The sequence below is a fragment of the Bufo gargarizans genome, chromosome 4 (genome assembly GCF_014858855.1).
Source record: "Bufo gargarizans isolate SCDJY-AF-19 chromosome 4, ASM1485885v1, whole genome shotgun sequence".
Taxonomy (NCBI): domain Eukaryota; kingdom Metazoa; phylum Chordata; class Amphibia; order Anura; family Bufonidae; genus Bufo; species Bufo gargarizans.
In genome coordinates, this window is record NC_058083.1 from 198,645,712 (window position 1) to 198,669,238 (window position 23,527).

Genomic DNA, 23,527 nt, shown 5'->3' on the forward strand with positions numbered 1-23,527 from the left:
TGACAGATTACAAATAGCCACATAATCATATTCTAGACATTTGGCTTCCAGGGAATGAACCCGACAATACAGGTAAGTGGTCCATTGAAATCTCGCACGACAAATCAGCTGTTCCTTAGGTGCATATTTAAGTACTGAGAAAAACACACATAAACAACAACAAATGTGGGTCCTGTCTACCCCGACCACCCCCGAATCCCCTCTTTTTTCAACACCCTAAGGTGTGTTCAAGACAGCTAGTTCACTCAGGGTTTTTTAGGTACATCTAAGTTATCTCCATCCCTCTTCCTCACATATTTCAACCATGGATCCCAAACACGTAGATATCTTTCCCTAGTATGATATGTCCAACCCACTAATTCTTCCATTCTACATATATCTGCCATTTTGTCATGCCACATCTCTAAGGACGGTGGCTCTTCATCTCTCCATTTTACAGGCACCAATAATTTGGCTGCCGTTATCATGCATGTCGGTAAACACGCCTTGCCCGGCCTGAAGTCCTCCGTGGGTAGCCATAGTAAGACCAGTTTCGGTGAGAGCCTCAGGTTGATACAACAAACCTGATTAATCACTTTTTCGATACCCTCCCAAAATGTCTTCAGCTTCGGGCAAAACCACCAAATATGTGATAGCGTTCCTCTGCCTTTCCCACACCTCCAACACAGATCATCTTGTCTCAATCCTACTTGAAATAACCACTCAGGTGTTCTGTACCATCTAGTGAGTATTTTGAGTGAATTCTCCTGGATTAAAATGCACTTAGAGAAACCATGTGAGTGTGCCAGGAGATATCTCTTCTCCGAGTCCTCTAGCACACAACCCAGTTCTTTCTCCCAAGCTTCCACATAAGAAGGAGAGCTATCACACTTTTCCCTCATCAGCTGTTTATAGATAAGTGAAATGCACTTCGGGGGAACTTTGGGAAGCAACGTGTACGTTTCTAGCCAGGTAGGTTCCTCCAGAGGTACAAACTTTTCTAAATTTTTTAAATTTGGCACAAGTGTTCTCAAAGTCCTGTCCCTGAAGGAAATCCCACTTTAAACTATTATTTTCACTAAGGGAGGCATAATATCCGTGCTGGGCAGTAGATTTCACTAAATCTCCTCCTACTACTCCCGGCAACGATTTCCAAATGGGGCTGATCTCAACATGAGATGAGCTCAATATCTGAGGCAACATTCTAAGTGGTGTTAGAGGAGATAGCTTTCCCTTCCCCATATTAAGTGCTTTTGTCTTATTACAGGCTATAACAGTCCCCTGTGTGAGGACACTAAGTATTGCGTTTTTATCTGGCTTTTTAAAGGGGAACCACAGCATATAATCTGCTGAATAATCTAAGAGAGTGAGCTCCATGTCTATATGCATAGACAAGGGCCCAGGTCTCGCCAGTGCTACCCACCTCTCCAAGTGAATTGCCTGAATATACTGTTCTATCCCTGGGAGTGAGACACCACCTTGTTTCTTCCTTCTAGTTAGCAGTTCGAAGGGGAGTCTAGCCTTTTTGTTTGCCCATATGTATCTTCCAATCGCCAATCTAAGCTTGGCGATATAATTGGCTGGTAAGTGCAGAGGCAGAGATCTAATTTCTACTTCTATTTAAGGTGTAGAAAATTATCTAAATCTACGCCAGTAAGGGAGCTGATGTACTTTACATAGGCGTTAGATGCGCCTAAGTTATGTAAAAGCTGGTGCCTCTATATAACTTCAGAGCATCCACCGTCAGCTCAGGGGTTACAACGCCGGTCTTAATAAATTACCCCATATGTGTATCTGTGGTAACAGACTGCAAACAAACTGATCCTGCAGTCACATTCCCTCCTTTCTGATCTATTCTGTGCAGCCATATATATTGATGACCTATCCTCAGGACACCGTGCCGTCTGCATCCGCATGTCCACTCCGCAGCCAAGCAAAAAAAGACTAAACATATACGGACAAGGATAGGACATTTCTATTGAAGTGAAAACGAAAATGGCAGCATGCACACAGCCGAAATCTGTGTTTGCGGATCTGCGATTTGCTGAACGCAAAACAGATACGGTCGTGTGTATGAGGCCTTAGACTGAATCTTTTCCCATAAAACTATATATCGATCTGCCCAGCCCCCCTGCTCTATCACATACCGCCTTCATCTCAGACACCATGTTTAAAGTGTGTGGTGAGGTGTACAGTATAAGTGCTGGGAGGCATGTATATCCCACCCAGATACCTCAGCTGGGTGTGATGACTGAAATCCAGAAAGCTGCAGTGGTTTCAGCAAAGTGTAGTTTGCTAAAGACAGCTTTGTCTACATGTTGTTCTGGGCTGGATTTCATGTGGACTGGGGGATAGGTTTGATAGTGGGATCTGCCAGTCCACACCCTTCCACTACATTTATTGGAACGAGGCTTTGTAAAGCCTGAAGTTTGGGGGGCCCAGCGACGCCTACGGAAAGAGGGTCGCACGGTCAGAGTCGGGAGGACTTCTGGACCATCTCCTCCCAAGGGTGCTGGTGTGGCCACAGCATGGAGGCTGCTGGACCATATATGGCTGAGGAAGCTGGATGTAATCCTGTGTGTAAACGGCGCTCTATAGGTGAGGTAGAGACAACACGTGTATTAGGTAGAGTCCAGACGGACAGGTGTTTATTTTCGATGTGGAGTGATGCTGCTGAAGTGCCAAAATAATGCACCTTTTGGACTTGAACCCCGTTGTCAGAGGAGAAGTCTATGATTGCGATCCCTTACAAGTGACAGGATCCATTTAACAATATAAAAATAATCTAGGGGAAAAAAAAAAATGTAATATGGTTACAGACTTACAATCCGCCCTGTGTTATTTTTTAAGGGAAATATGGCAAAGTGGATATGAAGGTAAAATTCTAGCTTTTGTGCCAAAGGATCATTGCTGCGGGTCTCTAGCGGGACATGTTCATTCCACTTCTCAAAGAATGTTTGTCGGTCTCCATCTTCAAAAGCAGTGAGGAGGTCTTTCTGTGGAGATAAGATACAATGAAAGTTAGTACAAGCAAACAGAAGCCAGCGTAAAGGTCTGTGCAGTATTTTACAATTTCTGCTATTCCCCAGGCCCACCAAGTCTCCACAAGAAACTCCTTCAGATTTGATGGGCAGAATATCACAACATTCTAGTGAAAAGCCACCACAATGGAACCTACTGTAGCTTGATGGAGTCTGCTGGTTCTCTGGTATCTATCACACAACGGATACCACAGACCATTACACCGAACATAAACAGAAGCCATGAACCTACAGAAAACAGAGCCTAAGAGACAAAGACAGGAGCTCTTCTCGCTAGTTTCCCTCAAGGCAGTAAAAACCATTATGAAGCCCATGGAAGAAACTGATTAGGATACAAAAGGAAAGGATTTTCTTATAGTTGACCTCAACTTTTCCTTGCTCACTGAACACTCAAGTCAGTAAAAGAGAGACAACCACCCGCCAGATACCTCTGGTGCCACTTAGCAAAGTATCAGACTTATCACTGGTCAGTAGAAGGGAGACAACCACCCGCCAGATACCTCTGGTGCCACTTAGCAAAGTATCAGACTTATCACTGGTAGACGTCACCAGTTTGCTGACAGTCTAGGCTACTTTCACACTAGCGTTCGGGCGGATCCGTTCTGAACGGATCCGCCCATAATAATGCAGACGGAGGCTCCGTTCAGAACGGATCCGTCTGCATTATATTAGCTAAAAAAAGCTAAGTGTGAAAATAGCCTGGGACGGATCCGTCCAGACTTTCAATGTAAAGTCAATGGGGGACGGATCCGCTTGAAGATTGAGCCACATTGTGGCATCTTCAAACGGATCCGTCCCCATTGACTTACATTGTAAGTCTGGACGGATCCGCACGCCTCCGCACGGCCAGGCGGACACCCGAACGCTGCAAGCAGCGTTCAGCTGTCCGCCTGTCCGTGCGGAGGCGAGCGGAGCGGAGGCTGAACGCCGCCAGACTGATGCAGTCTGAGCGGATCCGCCTCCATTCAGACTGCATCAGGGCTGGACGGCTGCGTTCGGGTCCGCTCGTGAGCTCCTTCAAACGGAGCTCACGAACGGAAACCCGAACGCTAGTGTGAAAGCAGCCTAAAAGTGCAAGGTAGTGGCTTATCCCCCTCTTCCTGTAGCAGAAGCCATGGATCACGCTCATAGGAGAGCATTGGAAGCCTGCCATCTTATGTTTAAGGCCAGCTTAGGCGAGTTAAAAAATCCAAAATGGTCAAACGTTATTATGGAGTGAGAGAGAGCTAACATCCAGACTGTATGAAGGGTTAAGAAATCCTTCCCCAGTTTTTTGATGCGTCTTATCATATCCTGTGGCCACCCACTCTCTAATATCTATGTACTCACCTCCATGACAGGAAGGATGACCTTATCCTAATTTACACTCTCTTGTCAAAATGGAAAAAGAATTAAGCAATATATCCTTCCAGACAAGACGTTTCCTAACATTCACCACCCTGTCTGCAGGAGGTGAAGATCAGCTCAGCCAGGGCGTTGCTACCAGAAAGGCACCCCCTCCCCAGTGTTAACATTCCACACATTGCGTGCCTATCTGCTCCACAAATGTTACAACCTACTAGATTTAATTACAATAACTGTCTAAATGATACTCGCCCCTGAGACTGCTAGCATTTCATGGCTCAGTAAATATATACGTAGTTAACATTCTTAAAAACAGGCTCAGCTATAATAGTGTAGTACAGATCAGGAACACAAAAACCCATAACACCCTATAGGCACCTGGGTAAATCATAGGAAAATAATAATAATAATAATAATAATAAAAAGAAATCATATTATGCTCTACCGTGGACTACTCAGGCATACATACAGAGGAGAAAAAACGTGCCACATGGACTGCAGGAAAAAGAACTCAAAGTTAAAAGGGGTTGTCCTGGATTGGGGACATTGGTGTATGTGTACAATGGTCCCCTAAATATTACATTCATGCCTGTCCTTCCCTCACCAGACATTTCTGATGGCCCTTTTTCACTTCACAAATGTTCAGTCGGAAGTGCAGTTTCTATCACAGTCAGTGACGTACCGGGTCCCTTTCTGCATAGCGAAGCCTCTTCTTCCGCTTCGCAAGGAGCCCGATGACATCACCGTCAGCCTCAGTCATTATTCCGAGCGCACGAAGGGGTGGTAACACACCACGCTAAGTCACGCCCCTCTGGTTCCGTGATGTCACCGGGCAGGGCGCATTCTTAGCAAGGAAGGAGGCGTTTAGGGGTGTGACTAAGTGGGAGACACACAATTGAAACAACGCAAAGCTGCGCTGTGCGGCAGGAAGTTACCGCACACATAAACAGAGAGGCAAACAATCAGTGGGGGACTGTAGGAGCCCTGCTGAAATACCTAAAACATCTGGGGGGACCTTCAAACCGCTAATAATAGTGATTTAACAGTTTTTTTTTTTTTTTAATCTTGATCCCGGACAACCCTTTTAACTAAATGGTGTTTGTTGCACAATAATAGAAAATTCAGCTATCAAAAAGTGTCTGGGCATACAACTCTGTCACAACAGCTATGTAAGGCTACTTTCCCACTAGCGTTAGTATTTTCCGGTATTGAGATCCGTCATAGGGTCTCAATACCGGAAGAAAATGCTTCAGTTTTGTCCCCACACTGTCTCGTCATACAGCTGAAATGTTCCTGAGAATAGGTCATCAATAGTAAAAAGCAGACAACCCCTTTAAGGCTCCTTTTACTCTGCACAATGGTCGGGTAGATTATCGCTAATGAGCGTTTGTACGAATGCTCATTAGCAATACTCTACCTGTGTAAAAGGTGCCGGAGATTACATAAGGAGTGAACAAAACACTCGATCATCGGGTAATATGTCTGTGCCGACATGGAAATCATCGTTTGTTGTCTCTGCTGCCCACAAATAGTGACTGTGTATGGGGATGAGAGATGGCATTAGTGATTGCTCCTCTCTATACTGTGGAGGGGATCACTGCAAGCAAATGCAATTGATGAGCAGGTGATTGTCAGGAAGGAACGCTTCCTTCCCGATAATCGTTTGCTACATGAGGCCACGTAAAAGGGGCCTTTAGATGTTGAAGGGTTAAACATAAATACCCAGTATTATCTTGGAGGAGCCCTGTAATATACCAACCTGTATAAGTAAAGTCCTTGAATCCCTTGTGACAGAGCCATCACTTCTGGGAATTGGTTTTCCTTTAACCTTACACTCCTTTGAAAAGCTTTTGAGGGTCTCATGGAATTCTCCGTAATTAAGAAACTAAGAGACAACAAATAAAGAAGAAGCACATAAGACTAAGACGAGCAGGTTGCAGTGTAAAAACTCACATGATCTGTATCCACAGGAAATGGGATCACTTTGCGTATGACAATCTTAATAGTTTTGCTGTTTCCCCGCACCGTGGTGGCATTGCATTTAATTACTTTGGGAACTGGGGAGCATATGGTGTAACATAAGAAGAGCCACGTAGGCGGTTAGGCACATTCTGTAAAACGGAAGCCAGAGCACGGAGGGGCCCTGCTCAGGTCATGGGCAGACTAACATTGGTTCTGCACGCTGAACAAAAAAACATTTACGCTGCACGAGTTGATATTCACGCTTTTCAATCACCAGCTGCCTTCAGACAAAGTAAGGACCTGAGGCGATAGAGTCCTCTTAGGGAACGGGTATATTATATATATATATATATATATATATATATATATATATATATATATATATATATATATACACACACACACACACATATACATACACATACACACACCCAAACTAGTTCATTGAATGTATATCCTCGGGTATAGTTATATATACTTGTAGAGGTGCCTCACCGGAACTGAACTGAGGAAAAAGGCAGCAAAAATGCATATATACAAGAAAAAAAATGTATGAGAGAATGTTCTGCCTGTGTTTTTACTGGGTAAGACTAACGTTAATGGGACAAATGGGGGGTGCAGGCGCCTGCATATCGAGAATACTTGGGGCAGAGTTGGCTGCATGCAGCAAGCATTAAATGGCGAGATTGACTTGAGGGCTCCATAAATCGTAACCAACACCCACAGTGCTCCCTACGGCTGGGTTTTGGGTTCACACACCAGCATTAGCAATTTCCATCTGGTTTGGAACAACGTTACGTGCCAGATTCTGCACATCACTGAACCAAACAGAGCAGACCCCACTATAATGGGGCTTCAATCAGTTTGGAAATGTTTTACTGGACAAAAAAGTCCTGCATGCTAGACTTTTTTTATCTGCTTAGGCTACTTTCACACTTGCGGCAGGACAGATCCGACAGGCTGTTCACCATGTCGGATCCGTCCTGCGGCTATTTCGCCGTGCCGCCGCTCCGTCTCCATTGACTATAATGGGGACGGGGCGGAGCTCCAGCGCAGCACGGCGGTGCACGGAGAAAGCCGCCGGACTAAAAAGACTGACATGCAGTAAATTTAGTCCGGCGGGCTTTCTCCGTGCACCGCCGGAGCTCCGCCCCCGTCCCCATTATAGTCAATGGGGACGGAGCGGTGGTCCAACGGCAAAATAACCGCAGGACGGATCCGACATGGTGAACAGCCTATCGGATCCATCCTGCTGAAAGTACCCTTATTTTTTAAGGAATCTGTGACGAAAGCCCTGAATGGAACTCCCATTGCAGATGAGAACAAGCCCTAAGCAAAGAACCGCTGATTTTATTACATGACACGGAGGCTCCTATTGCTTTCTCTTTCTTTACTGAACAACCAATAGCAGCAAAGAAATCAAAACAAGTAACCGTGGTAACAAGACCCTCCCACATAAGACCAGTATAATAGTCCTGCTTTGCATAGATTCCTCCTCTTTCTTTGCTGCTGACCACTCAGATAAGTACTCACTGTGGTCTTTATGTTCAGTAGTAATTAAGAATATTTGTACCGTGGTATTTGTATCGTATATAGAGCTTGGGGTACCCCTTTCCCCTTGCCTCTAAGTGTTTCCTTCTCAACCTCTGGTGACCATACTCTCCATTTTCTTGCCCTCCTTCCTCTCTCTCCTGGTTCCCCATTCAGTGGCCATACTAGAAACGCCTTGGAGCTTCTTGCGGGATTCTTCGCCATTCGTAGCTTTGCAAACAGACTGACCAGCACCTGCATCAGATTACGGATGGACATTTCCGCAGTACGATTTGTCAACGCCATGGGCGGCATGCACTCGACCGCATTATCCCATCTTGCACGAGACTTCTGGACCTTTTGCCTGACCAGGGATATCACCGTTGTTGCGGAATATCTGCCTGGCCTTCACAATACGCACGCGGACTGGAGTTATCGTTTTCTATCCGATTACATCGATTGGACACGACGGTCTTCTCATCCATATCCTCCCGGTGGGGTCCCTGCTGTATAGATCTATTCGCATCCTGTTTGAACACCCAACTTTCCAGATTTTTCAGCTGGCGCCAGGATCCAGACGCGGAAGCCAATAGCGCCTTTCTACAGAACTGGTCCGACCACCTCATGTATGCCTTTTCCCCCATTTGCTCTGATCCACCGAGTATTAGCCCAGGTCCGCCAACAGGGACCCGAACTGGTCCTGGTGGTTCCTTTCTGGACCTCCCAGTCATGGTTCCCTCAGCTGATGGAATGTCTGATCCAGTGCCCTCTCCTTCCAGTTTTCCCAGACCTCTTGTTAGACCAGTCAGGTCTACAACATCCTCTCGTCTTAGAAGAAACCTGCAGGCAAGAAGTTGCAGGGATCTCAGTGAACCCTGGAGCATCGCAGGAGTTTCGGAATCTACTAGATGCCTCTTGGAAGACGTATGGGCCCCCGGAACTAGGATGGCTTAATCGGGCAGCCTGGAAATCTTGGGCTGATAGCCACGTGGATCCCGTTTCAGCACCTGTGACGGATCCTTCATTTTCTCACATCGCTTTTCGAAGATGGTAAAGCATATCGTGCCATCAATGTATTTCGCTCAACCATTTCTTCCTCTCACCAGGGATTTGATGGATGCCCTGCTGGTCAACACCCTTTGGTATGCCGCCTTCTTAAAGGCTCTCGTCTTTCTCGTCCTCCCAGACACCGTTTCTCATCCACGTGGGATTTGTCTTCTGTACTATCCTTGTTCTCTTCTTGGCCGCCTAACACTGAACTTTCTTTGCGACAGCTTTCGACCAAGTTGGTCTCCTTATTCTGTTTGATTTCTTGTAAGAGAGTCTCAGATGTCCGAGCCTTGGACCATGACGCTCGCTCCTTCACTCCGGACGGGGTGGTGTTCAATATCACACGCCGCACCAAGACCAACATTAGATCTGTGTCCTATCCCAGCTTCCCGAATGCTCCAGCCCTCTGCCCAGTCGCCTGTCTGAGGGAGTAGGAGTCGCGCACTGCCTCGCATTGCGATGCAACGTGCCCTCAGCTTTTTCTGTCATACCGCCGTCCCTTTCATCCTGTCACCAGTATCACTCTGGCTCGATGGGTTAATTGGATTATGTCCTTGGCAGGGGTGAACACTTCGGTCTTCACTGTGCACTCGACGAGAGGTGCTTCTGTGACCTCCATGGCAGTCTCAGGCGCGAGATTAGAGGACATTGTGAAACTAGCAGATTGGTCTTGAGTTTCTACGTTTCGTAAGTTTTACTTTAGTCCTCCCGTTCACGTTTTTTCCTCTGTGGTAAGTCAGCTTTAAACTCGCAATAGGAGCCTCCGTGTCATGTAATAAAATTGCATGATTTTCCTAACTTATGATGTAAAGTCATGATTTTATTAAGGACACAGAGGCGAGTATTGCCCCTCCCCGTCTTATTCCCCCCTTTTTTCCTGTGAATGGTCTATTGATTCCCTCATTGATGTATTTTCAAATTACGGATGCGTGTATACATTCTTACAAGATTGGTACTTTATCCAGATTCTGAGCAGTTCTGATTACCTGTTTTTATTCTCTTTGTGTCTTCTTAGGTTGAATATTACCAGCAAGTTACGCCTGACATCCACAGTTGTTTTGGTTCTTCTCCATTTCCGTTCTTCAGTTGGAGAGTTCATGTTCAGGTCTTTTGCTGGAGATTTAGCGTCTACAGAGGAGTGTCACCGCCAAAGAAAGAGGAGGAATCTATGCAAAGCAGGACTATTATACTGATCTTATGTGGGAGGGTCTTGTTACCATGGTTACTTGTTTTGATTTCTTTGCTACTATTGGTTGTTCAGTAAAGAAAGAGAAAGCAATACTCGCCTCCGTGTCCTTAATAAAATCATGACTTTATGTCATAAGTTAGGAAAATCATGCAATTTCCCTTCGGTTATTCTTTGTACAATGTTGCGCTTCATCAGGCTCTGAGCTGGAAACTGCAACACAGACCTGTTCAAGTGAATGGGGTGGAGGTTCAGTTCTCTACATAACGCCCTCCATTCTAATGATCAGTGATGGTCCCACCTGCAGGTACGGCTATATCCCCCTACGGCTTCCACTCTGGCCGCTGCCTGCATGCAGTGCGGATCACTTATTTAAGCAAAAATAAATAAAAAATTGCCGTAAATGAAGATACATTTGTTGCTGCATCTGGCCATGCCCCCTTCACCACCCTTGCCACACCCGCTTTCAGAAAAGAGGCAAGGACTATGAAAAAGGGGAGATGCGACAATTATTTGAAAAGTTGAACCTGCGACTTTTTATCGTCACTTTTCAGGCATAAAGGGAATGATACATCTCCCTTTTGTTTTTTCTTGTGTGCAGAAAGTGATTTAGAAATCTACAGCATGTCAATTGTTTGTGTGGATTTTACCCTTTTCAATGCAAGGGTGAGATCTGTGGCAAAATCACATCAAACACATACCAAAAACCGCAAGTATCGTGGTTTTTGGTGGGGATTTGGTGTAGTAAGGCACAAAATCCACACAAAAAATTGAGTTTATATTTTGAAATCTGCACTGCACAGTGGGTACCCCAAGATGACCGTACACAATAACTGTGGTCATCTGAACTGGCAGACCACCCACCTCTATTAGAAAGCTGGAGGCAGATAACACAGGATCCACCATTGACAACAGATAGATCTGAACTGCGATTAACAGAGCAGCAGATCGGACAAGATGGTTGCCCCCAACATCACATACAGAAAACAGAATTTTAAAAAAATTATACAATCAGGATATAAAAACAGATTAACAAAAATAAAAAACTGGTTTCAGTACCTGCTTTAAATTATTAAAAATCTAGCAAAACCTCCCCTTTAAGTGTGAAATACTTGAGATGCAGCGCTTGATGTAAATACATTGCAGAGCATGCTATACTTACTTCTTTTACTAATCCAAGTAAATCGGCCTCGTATGCCAAAATGTCACCCATTTTTAGACAAATCGGTTGCTTTCACATAGCAAGAAAATCTAAAAAACAAAAGGAAAGAGCAAATTATTACAAAGCAAAAAATAATCCCGAAATCCAAACAAGATGGGTGACCCCACAAGCCAAAAGGGACAGCCCCAGCACCCCTCCACTGCTCCAGTCACCAGGAGGACCTATTTATGGAGGCCACCTTCCTGGGCCGGGCTAGGTTCTCTCACTCAGGCCTCTTTCACATGAACGTTGTGCATCCGTTCCATGCATTGGTGACCGCAAATTGCGGTCCCCAATGCATGGGCAACGTCCGCGCGTAGGCTGGGATGGATTGAGACCAATTCAACTTGAATGGGTCTGTGATCCGTCCGCACCACAAAAAAAATAGAACAAGTTCTATTTTTTTTGCAGTGCGGAGGCACGGACAGAAACACAACGGAAGCACTCCGCAGTGTTTCCGTGGGGTTCCGATCCGTGCTTCCGTTCCGCATCTCCGTGATTGCGGACCCATTCAAGTTAATGGGTCCACATCCGTGATGCGGAGTGCACACGGGTCGTTGCCCCCGTGTACACAACGTTCGTGTGCAAGAGGCCTCAGTAGCACTTACATTCTTGTCTCCAGACCAAAAGGTGTAATTTCACTTGGGCAGATTTATTGAATTAGGACGCCTTGTACTCGGCAGAGCTCTGTTCTTTGTTCCGCCTCGTCGGCTGGTAATAAAGACTCCAAACCATATAATGTGATTACACATCAAGGTAACGTTATTATGTCTTGTCTGCCACTTCCCATATAATTATATAGCTTCTGGCTACACAAGTTCAAGAAACAACACACTAATATATGCACATTAATACCTACATTCATATTTACAAAGGAAAACCCGAATAGAAAGGCAAAAGATAAAAAAAAAAATGGAAAAAAAGAAAATGTTGACCTTCAACATACCGTAAAATGATAGATAAAGGAATGTGAGCGGCAAGGCATTGCTGCTGCGCCATCCTCCCAGCCACTGCTTCAGTCCCATTTACTGACACAAGGCTATGTTCACAGTTGCACATCCAGTAGCCTGTTGCGCCATAAATGCCGGCTGTCGGCCAACCCCAGAAAACCTTGCGTGCAACGTTTTTTTGTCCGCCCAAAGTCAGGATTTATGTCGGAACCCATTATAGTCAAAGGGGATCTGGGAGGTAAACAGTCGTATCCGGCAATGCCAGGTATAGTGAACGCCGGTAGCCTGATCCTCTGGCGGAACAGGCTACCGGATTCACGACCCTTATGTGAACCTAGCCTAATACAAATATGATGCATGGTCATGGGATGTCACACACCAGATGTGAAACGGTCCACAAGAATGGCCGTTTTTGTTGCCCATAGCAACCAACCTCAGCGCAAATTAAAGCTGTACTGTGATTGGTTGCTATGGGAAACAAAGCCAGAGGTTTTTTTTTTAGTTTTCATAAATCTGCCCCAATATTGTGCAAGTCACAAGCTATTTTAAGGGAATCGGTCAGCTCTCCCGATATGCCTCAACTGTATTTCCCAAGAAACAGTTCTGGATTATGTCCTAGAAATACATCTGCAACTGGGTGTTGCAAGCAGTGGGTGTGCCACTACCCACAGTGACAGTGTTCAATTAGTGCTGTCTGTGCCCGAATGTGGAATGGTACCAACAACCAGCTGTCAATTCATTCACAAAGTTTTAGAAAGCAGAAAAGAGAAATTGCACAATACAGGTTTCTGAGAAAAATGCCCCAGAACCGTTATATTAGGGTCCATTCACACGTCCGTTGTTTCTTTCCTGATCTGTTCCGTTTTTTGCGGAACAGATCTGGACCCATTCATTTTCAATGGGTCCTGAAAAAAAACGGACAGCACAATGTCTGATTTTTTTTCAGGACCCATTGAAAATGAATAGGTCCAGATCTGTTCCGCAAAAAACGGAACAGATCAGGAAAGAAACAACGGACGTGTGAATGGACCCTTAATAACCTATTTATGCCACTACCGTCGCACTAAAAAGACGCAAATTGTGGCACACACCATATTTGTGCAATAATTAGCAAATTGGAGTTTCTTGTCACTTTTCTAAAGTGGCGAGAAAAAGAGGGCAGGGGGCAGCTAGAGGGGATGGAGCCCATTGCGACCCACTGCATTTACTATAACTTCTGGCGTAAAGGCTACTTTCACACTTGCGGCAGAGCGATCCGGAAATCTGCATGCAAGTGGACAGCATTTGTAGACGGATCCGGATGCAGATCAGTCTTACAAATGCATTGCAAGAACGGATCCGCCTCTCCCGATATCATCCGGAAAAACGGATCAGTCATATTTTTTTTTCACATTTTTACCGGTTTGCACATGCGGAGAGCGGAAGGACGGATCCGGAATTGCAGTATTTTTAATGCTGGATCCGGCACAAATACATTTAAATGTAAATTAATGCCGGATCCGGCATCTGATCCGGAATTTTGGACGGAGATCATACCGCAGCATGCAGCTGCGGTATTTCCTCCGTCCAAAACGCTGTTCAGTGACTGAACTGAAGACATCCTGACCCGGATTGCTCTTCATTCAGAATGCATTAGGATAAAACTGATCAGTTCTTTTCCGATATTGAGCCCCTAGGACGGAACTCTGTGCCGAAAAAGGAAAACGCTAGTGTGAAAGTACCCTTAGTTACAGCTCATGCCTATGCCAACTCCTAGCTGGCACAGAGTTGAAAGGGTTTTCCAAGACTTATATACTGATGACCTATTCTCTGATCGGTCAGATACTGATGACCTGTAGGGGTCCGACAACCGGGACCCCCACCGATCAGCTGTTTGAGAAGGCACCGACATTCCTGTGAGCGCTGCAGCCTCCTCCATGCTCACCAAGCACAGCGCTGTACATGGTATAACAGCTCAGCCCCATTCACTTCTACGAGGCTTAGCTGGGCCAAGGGCAAGTGACCGATGAACGTGAGGTCACTGGTCTAGGAAAGGCTGCAAACACCGATGCCTTTTCAAACAGCTGATCGGTGGGGTCCCGGGTGTCAGACTCCCACCGATCAGATCACTGGCGACCTATCCTGAGGACAGGTCACGAGTATTTAGTCTCAGAAAACACCTTTAAGTTGCCGAATTTATTAAGCGACATCTGCATCTTAATAGATTAGGGTCATCTTACTCCAGCACACAGGGGATCAAGACTGGCCTACAACAGTCGTCACGTATGTAAACTGGTCTCTATAATAGAAATAGTACCCACCCAGAGGTTCCCCCTTAAAGGGTTTCTACCACCAGAAATACTGTTATGTAGCTGACTGACATTAGCGATGCGCCCATGTCAGCACTACATAACAGTAGGTTTCTAACAGTAGTTCCTGCAGCCGTTTTTGTTAAAAACGTACTTTTAAAGATATGCTAATGAGCCTCTAGGTGCTATGTGGGCGTCATTAGCACCTAGACGGCTCCGTCCACTAACCATTTCAGCCGCCCATCACGTCCCTCCGGCCCGCCCCGCTCCTGTTGATTGACGTGAAACTTCGCAGTATCGAGTACCAATTCCCGCACCTGCGCCGTGCGCTTCTGTATTCTCCTGGCGCCGGCTTCCTCACTGCGCCTGCGCCAACTACGTTACAATGAGGAAGCCGGCACCAGGAGCGCGGCATTCACTCACTGCGCCTGTGCCGAACACAGAAGCGCACGGCGCAGGCTCGGGAATTGGTACTCGATACTGAGAAGTTTCACGTCAATCAACAGGAGCGGGGCGGGCTGGAGGGACGCGATGGGCGGCTGAAATGGTTAGTGAACGGAGCCCTCTAGGTGCTAATGACGCCCACATAGCACCTAGAGGGTCATTAGCATATCTATAAAAGTACATTTTTAACAAAAACGGCTGCAGGAACTACTGTTAGAAACCTACTGTTATGTAGTGCTGACATGGGCGCATCGCTAATGTCAGTCAGCTACATAACAGTATTTCTGGTGGTAGAAACCCTTTAAGGCCTTGCAATTAGAAATGTTGTTCTTATTCTGCTTTTATCTGATTAAGGGCTTTTGTCCTGAAACAATTAGTTGCAGACGCGAGGCTGGATTAGCTATTTTTCTAGCTTTGCTACATAAGCTGTTTAAAAGTCAGCATCGCTGCCAATCCAATGTGTGATAATGCAGCGCTCATTGCTGCTGTGTTCTTCTTACTGTGCAGCAGCAACTAAGTATAATTATAGCTCCTGACGTCTCACTTCAATGGGACAGCTCCTTCCTATTCACCTGAGGATAAATCATCAGTATAGCAAAGACAGACAACACCTTCAGAAACGTTATTTCACTAGTTTGGATCAACTTCAGACAAAGACACCTTCAAAGTAACCTGAAAGTGAGACAAGAGAATTGCAACACCCTACAAAGCTTACACTTCTCTCAATGAAACATGCAAGCTAGTTCTCATTCTAGAAGGGCAGAAGAATCAGAATGTTTGAAGAGAGACTCATCTTACTTGGTTGACTTGCCTTTTGGGGTACTCTTTATCATTTGCGAGACAAAAATATAAGCATGAGTATTGTATGCCACGCAACACTACTCTTGGTATCTAGGAAGAGTATATGCAAATCACATATCTTCGTTCGGCAGGCAAGAAAAAAAAAAAAAAAAAAAGGCATTATTTTCTGTTTTGGAAGAAAAACTAATTTGAATATAATCAGAAAGACAAAGGGTATGAAAATTAGCTTGCCTGACAAAACAAGAAAATAAGGGATATCCTATCTAATGCCAGAAGAATCAAGATATGCGATTTGCAATATACTCTTTCTAGAAACCAAGAGTAGTGTCGCCAGGTATACAATACTGTGATGCATATTGATTGGTCTCCCTAATGATAAAGAGAACCCAACAAGTTAAGTCAACCAAGTAAGACAAGTCTCTCGAGACATTCTGGTTCGCTTGTTCTTCTACAAAGAGAACTAGTTTTGTGGGATGTTGTAATTCTCTGGTCTCACTTTCAGCTGAATGTTACTTTGGAGGTCTCTCTGGTTCATATGATGTTGAAAAAAAATGGTGAAATAAAATTGCTAAAGATGTTGTCTGGTTTTGCTATACAGGTGATGTATGCTCAGGTGAACAGTAGAGAGCTAAAATTATACCCATTTGCTCCTGCACAGCAAGAAGAACAGCCTCACATCTGAAAGTTGTACTTTAAGGACAAAAGAACAAGCCCTTTAGGTGGGGCTCTATGACAACTATGGTTTGAGTAGCAAGACCTCAAGAAACATGTAAGGCCAGGTTTGCACAATGCTGGCTGCATACTCCAGGCCCTACAACATGCTGCTGCTGGCCCTTAACCTTATAGTCATCCAGGCCTGTCTCAAAATAGTGCACTAACCAGCTTCTCACTGGGGCCACACACAGACATGTTTTGGGCTGCATAGAGCCACATCCTAAAAGGGTTGTCTCTCAGGGGTGCTTCAGGCAAAATGAGCAATAAAGCTCATAATTTCAGCTGACAAAACAGGGCCAAGCAACAAGCCCTCCTCCCCCCGGTGTGATTTTCACGCACGGTTGCTAGGAGACGATCGGGATGGAGACCCGATCATTATTATTTTCCCTTATAACATAGTAGAATAGCGCTGGAGGGGTTAAAAAATAAAAATAATAATTTAACTCACTTGCTCACGCAGCCCGGCTTCTCTTCTGTCTTCTTGTTTGCTGTGTACAGGAAAAGGACCTGTGGTGACGTCACTCCGGTCATCACATGGTCCATCACCATGGTAAAAGATCATGTGATGGACCATGTGATGACCGCAGTGACGTCACCACAGGTCCTTTTCCTGTACACAGCAAAGATGAAGACAGAAGAGAAGCCGGCTGCGCGAGCAAGTGGATTAAGGTGAGTTCAATTAATATTTTTTTTAACCCTTAACCCCTCCAGTGCTATTGTACTATGCATTCTGTATTAAGAATTCTATTATTTTCCCTTATAACCATGTTATACGGGAAAATAATACAATCTACACAACCCCGATCCCAAACATGCCGATTTTTCTCACACGCATGCAAAACGCATTACAATGTTTTGAACTTGCGCGTAAAAATCGCGCCTGTTCCCGCAACGCACCCGCACCTTTTCCCGCAACGCCCGTGTAAAACCAGGCTAACACACGCAGACTGAGCAGGGAATCGGGAAGGAAGTGCTTCTTTCCAATCATTGCCTGCTGATCACAGGAGGTGAGAGCTGCATTTACATGCAGCATTCACCTCCACTGTATGGGGATGAGCAATCGCTACTGCAGTTGCTCATCCCCATATAGATTCATTGTTTCTGGGCAGTGGATCTCAGTTTACACAGCATGATCTGCTGGCCAGTAATGGTGATTTACATTGCATTTGGAGACATTTTACTTTTTTCACATTTTGTTATGCTGCAGCTTTATGCTAAAATAAAAATATTCAAGTTTTTCCCCATCAATCTGCACTCAATACTCCATAATGCCAGAGAAAAAACTGAATGTTAGATATCTTTGCTAAATTATTGAAAATGAAAAACTAAAATGTTTCATTGACATAAGCATTCAGACCTTTTACTCAGGGCTTAGGCCTCATGCACATGGCCATTGCTCGGCCGTTCCGTGCATTGGGGGATGACAATTTGCGGTCCCCAATGGGAGTGAATGGGTCCGTGATGTGGTGTGCACGTGGCCGGGACACATATTGCAGACCAGCTGTTTGGGGGGAGCAATACAGGCACAGCCAGGCAACGGCCATGTGCACAAGACCTTATTTGAAGCATCTTTGGCAGTGATTATAGTCTCCAGTCTTCTTGGGTATGATGCCACAAGGTTTGCACACCTAGATTTGTGAATTTTCTGCCATTCTTCTTTGAATATCCTCTAAAGCTCTGTCAGGTTGGATGGAGACTGTTGGACAGCCTTTTTCAGGTCTCTCCAGAGATGTTCAATTGGGTTTTGGCTGGGCGACTCAAGGATGTTGATAGAGTTGTCTCTAAGCCACCCCTGTGCGGTCTTGGCTATGTGCCAAGTATCACGGTCTTGTTGGAAGGTGAACCTTCAGCCCAGTTTGAGGTCCAGAGCACTCTGGACCAGGTTTTCATTAAAGGGGTTGTCCGGGTTCAGAGCTGAACCCGGACATACCCTTATTTTCACCCCGGCAGCCCTCCTGAGCCTGGCATCGGAGCATCTCATGCTCCGATGCGCTCCAGTGCCCTGCGCTAGATCGCGCAGGGCACAGGCTCTTGTGTTTTCAATAACACACTGCCGGGCGGTAACTTCCGCCCAGCAGTGTGTTTGGTGACGTCACCGGCTCTGAGGGGCGGGCTTTAGCTCTGCCCTAGCCGTTTTACTGGCTAGGGCAGAGCCAAATCCCGCCCATCAGTGCCGGTGACGTCACCGGGCTGCCTGTCAGCCCCATAGAGAGCCCGGTATGTCACCGGAACTCAGAAAAATGCCTTTGCCCTGCGCGATTTAGCGCAGGGCAAAGGAGAGCATCGGAGCATGAACTGCTCCGATGCTCATGTCAGGGGGGCTGCCGGGGTGAAAATGGAGGGATGTCCAGGTTCAGCTCTGAACCTGGACAACCCCTTTAAGGATATCTCTGTACTTTGCCGCTAAAAAAACACCCCCAAAGCATGATACTGGTACCAGCAAGCTTCACTGTGGGGATGGTAATGGGCAGGTGATGAGCAGTGCCTGTTTTCCATCAAATAGGGAGAAACCACTGCACTAGTTTTTTAGATAATCAGAGATAATTTGTTTATTGTCCATCCCAGAATTGGATCTTTTGAATAATGGCCAACGTTTCGGTCCACTAGGACCTTGTTCACGGCCTTAGCGTTGTAGATCGGGAGATGTCAGGAGGACTAATGTCAAGCGGGAGATCGGGGTATTAACATAAGGACGAAAAGGGAACTGCGCAGTTCCCTTTTCGTCCTTATGTTAATACCCCGATTCCCGATCTACAAACGCTAAGGCCGTGAACAAGGTCCTAGTGGACCGAAACATTGGCCATTATTCAAAAGATCCAATTCTGGGATGGACAATAAATGAATTATCTCTGATTATCTGAAAAACGAGTGCCGTGGTTTTTTCCTATTTCAAATTGATTATTTCCACTGAGCACCAACAGCTACACAAGGAGTGCCATCCACTATAATTATTTAATATGTTTTCCATCAAAAACATGATGCTTAGAATTGAGGCCAAAAAGTTCAATCTTGGTTTCATCAGACATGAGAATCTTGTTTCTCAGAGTCCCTTAGGTACTTTTTTTTTTTTTTTTGCATGTGTCTTTTACGGACAAGAGGCTTCTTTCTTGCCACTCTGCCATAAAGCCCAGATTGGTGGAGTTCTGTAGTTATGGTTGACCTTGTGGATGTTTCTCTCATCTTCACACAGGATCTTTGGAGCTCAGCCAGAATGATCTTCTGATGATGTCTCTTACCAAAGCCCTTCTCCCTAATTACTTAATTTGGTGGAACAGCCAGCTCTAGGACGAGTCCTGGTTGTTCAAAACCTTCTTCCATTTAAGAATTATGGAGGCCACTGTGCTCTTGGGAACTTTCAGAGCAGCAAATTTGTTGTACCTTTCTCCAGATCTGTGCCTCCATACACAACTCCGTCTCTGAGCTCTACAGGCAGTTCTTTCCTCCTCATGGGTTGTTTTTTGCTCTGATACGCATTGTCAGCTGTGAGATCTTATTTAGACAGGGCTGTGTATTTCCAAATTACGTCCCATCAACTGAATTTATCACAGGTGGACTTTAATGAAGATGTAGAAACATCTCAAAGATGATTAAGAGAAATGGGAGGCCCCAAGAGCTAAATTCTAGTGTCAAAGTAAAGGGTCTGAATACTTATGTCCATGCAAAATTTTAGTTTTTCTTTTTTTTTTATAAATTCTATTTTTACTTTCTCATTAAGGGGGCTTGAGTGGAGAATGATGGATGGAAAACTTATTTTTTCCCTCATTTTAGCACAAGGCTGTAACATAATGTAAATTTACATTTACATGGACCAATTATCAGGAACAAATGTTAGTCCTGTGTAAAGAGACCTTATCAAGTGGCTGCAGTCCACAAGAATGCCAACAACTCAACTAGTAGTGTTACAAAAAGCCTTAGGGTACTTTCACACTAGCGTTATTCTTTTCCGGTATTGATTTTCGTCCTAGAGGCTCTTACCCTAATACACTCTGAATGGAGAGTCCGTTCAGGGTGCATCAGGATGTCTTCAGTACAGTCTTTTTGCCTTTTCAGGATGGAGATAAAACCGCAGCATGCTACGGTTTTATCTCCGTCCAAAATTCCAGAACACTTGCGGGAATGCCAGATTCGGCATTTTTTCCCATTGACATGCATTAATGCTGGATCCAGCCCCGAGTGTTCCGGCAAAACGGATCAGGCATTGCGGTCTGCGCATGCTCAGACCGCAGAAAATGTTAAAATAATAAATGCCGGATCAGTCTTTCCGGATGATACCGAAGAGACGGATCTGGCATTTCAATGCATTTGCCATACATCCGTCTGACAAATGCCATCAGTTTGCATGCATACATTTTGACGGATCCGGCAGGCAGTTCAGGTGACAGAACTGCCTTCTGGAATCCTCTGCCGCAAGTGTGAAAGTAGCCCTAGGCCAGACACAGACAAATGAGTTCAATGTGATAAACTTGCATCATGTCAGTGCCGGATCGCATGGCATTATAGTTCTTTATAAAGCTGTGTGACCCTGAGAGCCCTGTATTCTATTGTTACACTGACAGCATTATGTCAGTGTAATTCAGTAGATTCCAGGACTCTCAGGGCCACACATTATAAATCATTATTAGGGCTTGTTCACACGACGGTGCGGTGTTTTGCGCTCCGCAAACTGCTGATCCGCAAAACACGGATCCCGCCGTGTGCCCTTCTGCAACTTGCGGAACGGACAGCCCTTTAGGCTACATGCACATGACCGTAGTTTTAGTCCGCATCCGAGCCGCAGATTTTGCGGCTTGGATGCGGACCTATTCACTTCAATGGAGCCGCAAAAGATGCGGAGAGCACTCCATTCCGTGGTCCGCCCAAAAAAAATATAGGCAGTTTTATCAATGGCTGTCTTTGCGTTCCGCAAATTGCAGAGTGCACACGGATGCCATCCGTGTTTTGCAGACTGCAAAACACACAACGGTCATGTGCATGTAGCCTTATAGAAATGCCTATTCTTGTCCACCAAACGGACATGACTTATAATTTTTGCGGGGCCACGGAACTGAGCAACGGATGAGGACAGCACACGGAGTGCTGACCGCATCTTTTGCGGCCCGATTGAAGTGAATGGGTCTGCATCCTTTTTACCAAACCACGGTTGTGTGAATGATCCCTAACACTGGGCGATCCTGTCAGAGGTGTGAAGGCCGGAACAGGACCTCCCACTGACACTGCAAGTTTCTCGCATTGAACTTGCTCGTGTGTGTCTGGCCTAATAGTTAAACTCAATCGGCAGCGCTACAAAAAGTCTTAGGGTAGTCGCAGCATTGGTGTATATTCCGACTGGGTCTTACTGTTAATTGTGCATAACCGGGGTTTGGCTAACCCAAACATAGGGATCTAGGATGCTCAGTTTGAGTCAGTTATAGTCAAGCGGTGACACACATCATGAAATACAGACTCCAAACACATCCGGAACACGGACGTGTGAATCCAACCTAAGGGCTTATGCACACTAATGTATTTTTATCCACATCTGGTCTGCATTGTTTGTGGGTCAGATACGGACCCATTCATTTCAATGGGGTAGCAAAAGATGCAGATTGCACATCATGTGCAACATGGCATCCATGTAGTGTCTGTGGTTTTCATGGATCCATAGACTATAACGTGTGTGCGTAAGGGATCCATACTCACCCGCAAAAACAGGACATGTCTCTGTGGTGTCACCAAGGACCCGCAGTCCGTGGAAAACCACTGATGTGTGAAAACACACATTACAGTCACTGGGTACATGTGCTGTCTTTGGAGACCATGTCCGCAATTCACTGACGTGTGAAATGTGGGTACGGTCACATAAGTTTTCTGGCGATTTTCCACCCCAGATCTACACAGATATCCGTAACATAAACCGACATTCACAATCCGCACATTACGTGTACATTCCTGTCCTGTCTGAATGAGAACACTGATAACCACCTGACTTATTACAGCCTGGTCATTACTGACAGCTTCCAGGGTCCATTCATACATAAAAGTATTTTCCATTAAAACCAATGCAAGCAAAATGAAACAATATTCTTAGCATTCAATAAAATCACAGGTAGATACAATCAGTGCACAACATATACCAGCACAGCCATCGTGCAGCAATATGCGCTCACCGCTATGTGAAACAATCGCACGGCTCCGGTGACTGTGTGTGAACTGTGCTCCAGGACTAACGGCAATTGTTACCTACCGTTGTATGGGCTCCCCGGAGGTTTATGGCACTGCAGCCACACCGGGCCTAGAAGACGGTTACAACGTAACCAAGGTAACACTTATCTTCCGGACACTTTATTGTAGCAAACCAACAGGACTGTAACATAACACATGTCTATGACTGGCCAATCAGGTGCTCGGACAGAAAACCAACCACAGCGCTGCCCTACGTGCAGGAGGTGTGGTATGCGGTCCATATAAGTCACCTGTGTTCTCCTCAGAGCTATACACGTAGTGGGAAGAATGCGAAATTGCTGTGCGGTGCAAGAACAATAAAGTTTTGTTAAAACAGAAAAGCCAAGCAGTTGTTATGGAGACAACCAGTAGTGTGTGATGCTCACGTGATAGCGTGGACGGAAACTGTCTGGGGTCAAATTTATGAGACAATATCCACTTTGCTGTTTAGAATATTGTTGTCCAGATCTTCCCCGTGGTCTCACTCCACACGTGCACCTACATCTTCTTTCACTTGTTGCTGTGGCCCTATGTGCGATTTGTAGCTTGCTGTCATTGATTGATCAGCCACTTACCTAAATAGAGGTAGATAGATAACTATGGTACCCAAGGCAAGCCCCCTTATTCTTGGGGATTTAAAGGGGTTGTCACACTTCTGTAAGTGGCATTTATTATGTTGAGAACGTTAATACAAACCACTTACTAATGTATTGTGATTGTCCATATTGCTTCCTTTTCTGGCTGGATTCATTTTTCCATCACATTATACACTGCTAGTTTCCATGGTTACAGACCACCCTGCAATCCATCAGTGGTGGCGGTGCTTGCACAATATA

General features: G+C 45.4%; 1 protein-coding gene across 3 annotated transcripts in view; it reads right to left on the reverse strand.

The window, feature by feature from the left end:
• Positions 1 to 22,843, reverse strand: part of ARMC9 (armadillo repeat containing 9) — a 128,358-nt gene extending 105,515 nt beyond the window's left edge. For 2 of the 3 annotated variants that reach the window (XM_044290107.1, XM_044290106.1), the window contains exons 1-4: positions 22,714 to 22,843; positions 11,255 to 11,343; positions 6,124 to 6,249; positions 2,805 to 2,975 (exon numbers count right to left, since the gene is read on the reverse strand). In XM_044290107.1, the coding sequence (XP_044146042.1) occupies positions 2,805 to 2,975; positions 6,124 to 6,249; positions 11,255 to 11,305 (348 nt within the window). In that variant the 5' untranslated portion in view covers positions 11,306 to 11,343; positions 22,714 to 22,843. Of the gene's footprint in view, positions 1 to 2,804; positions 2,976 to 4,349; positions 4,462 to 6,123; positions 6,250 to 11,254; positions 11,344 to 22,713 lie in introns of those variants that run through there. The other variant, XM_044290108.1, reaches the window with a different exon arrangement.
• Between the last annotated feature and the right edge of the window lie 684 nt (positions 22,844 to 23,527).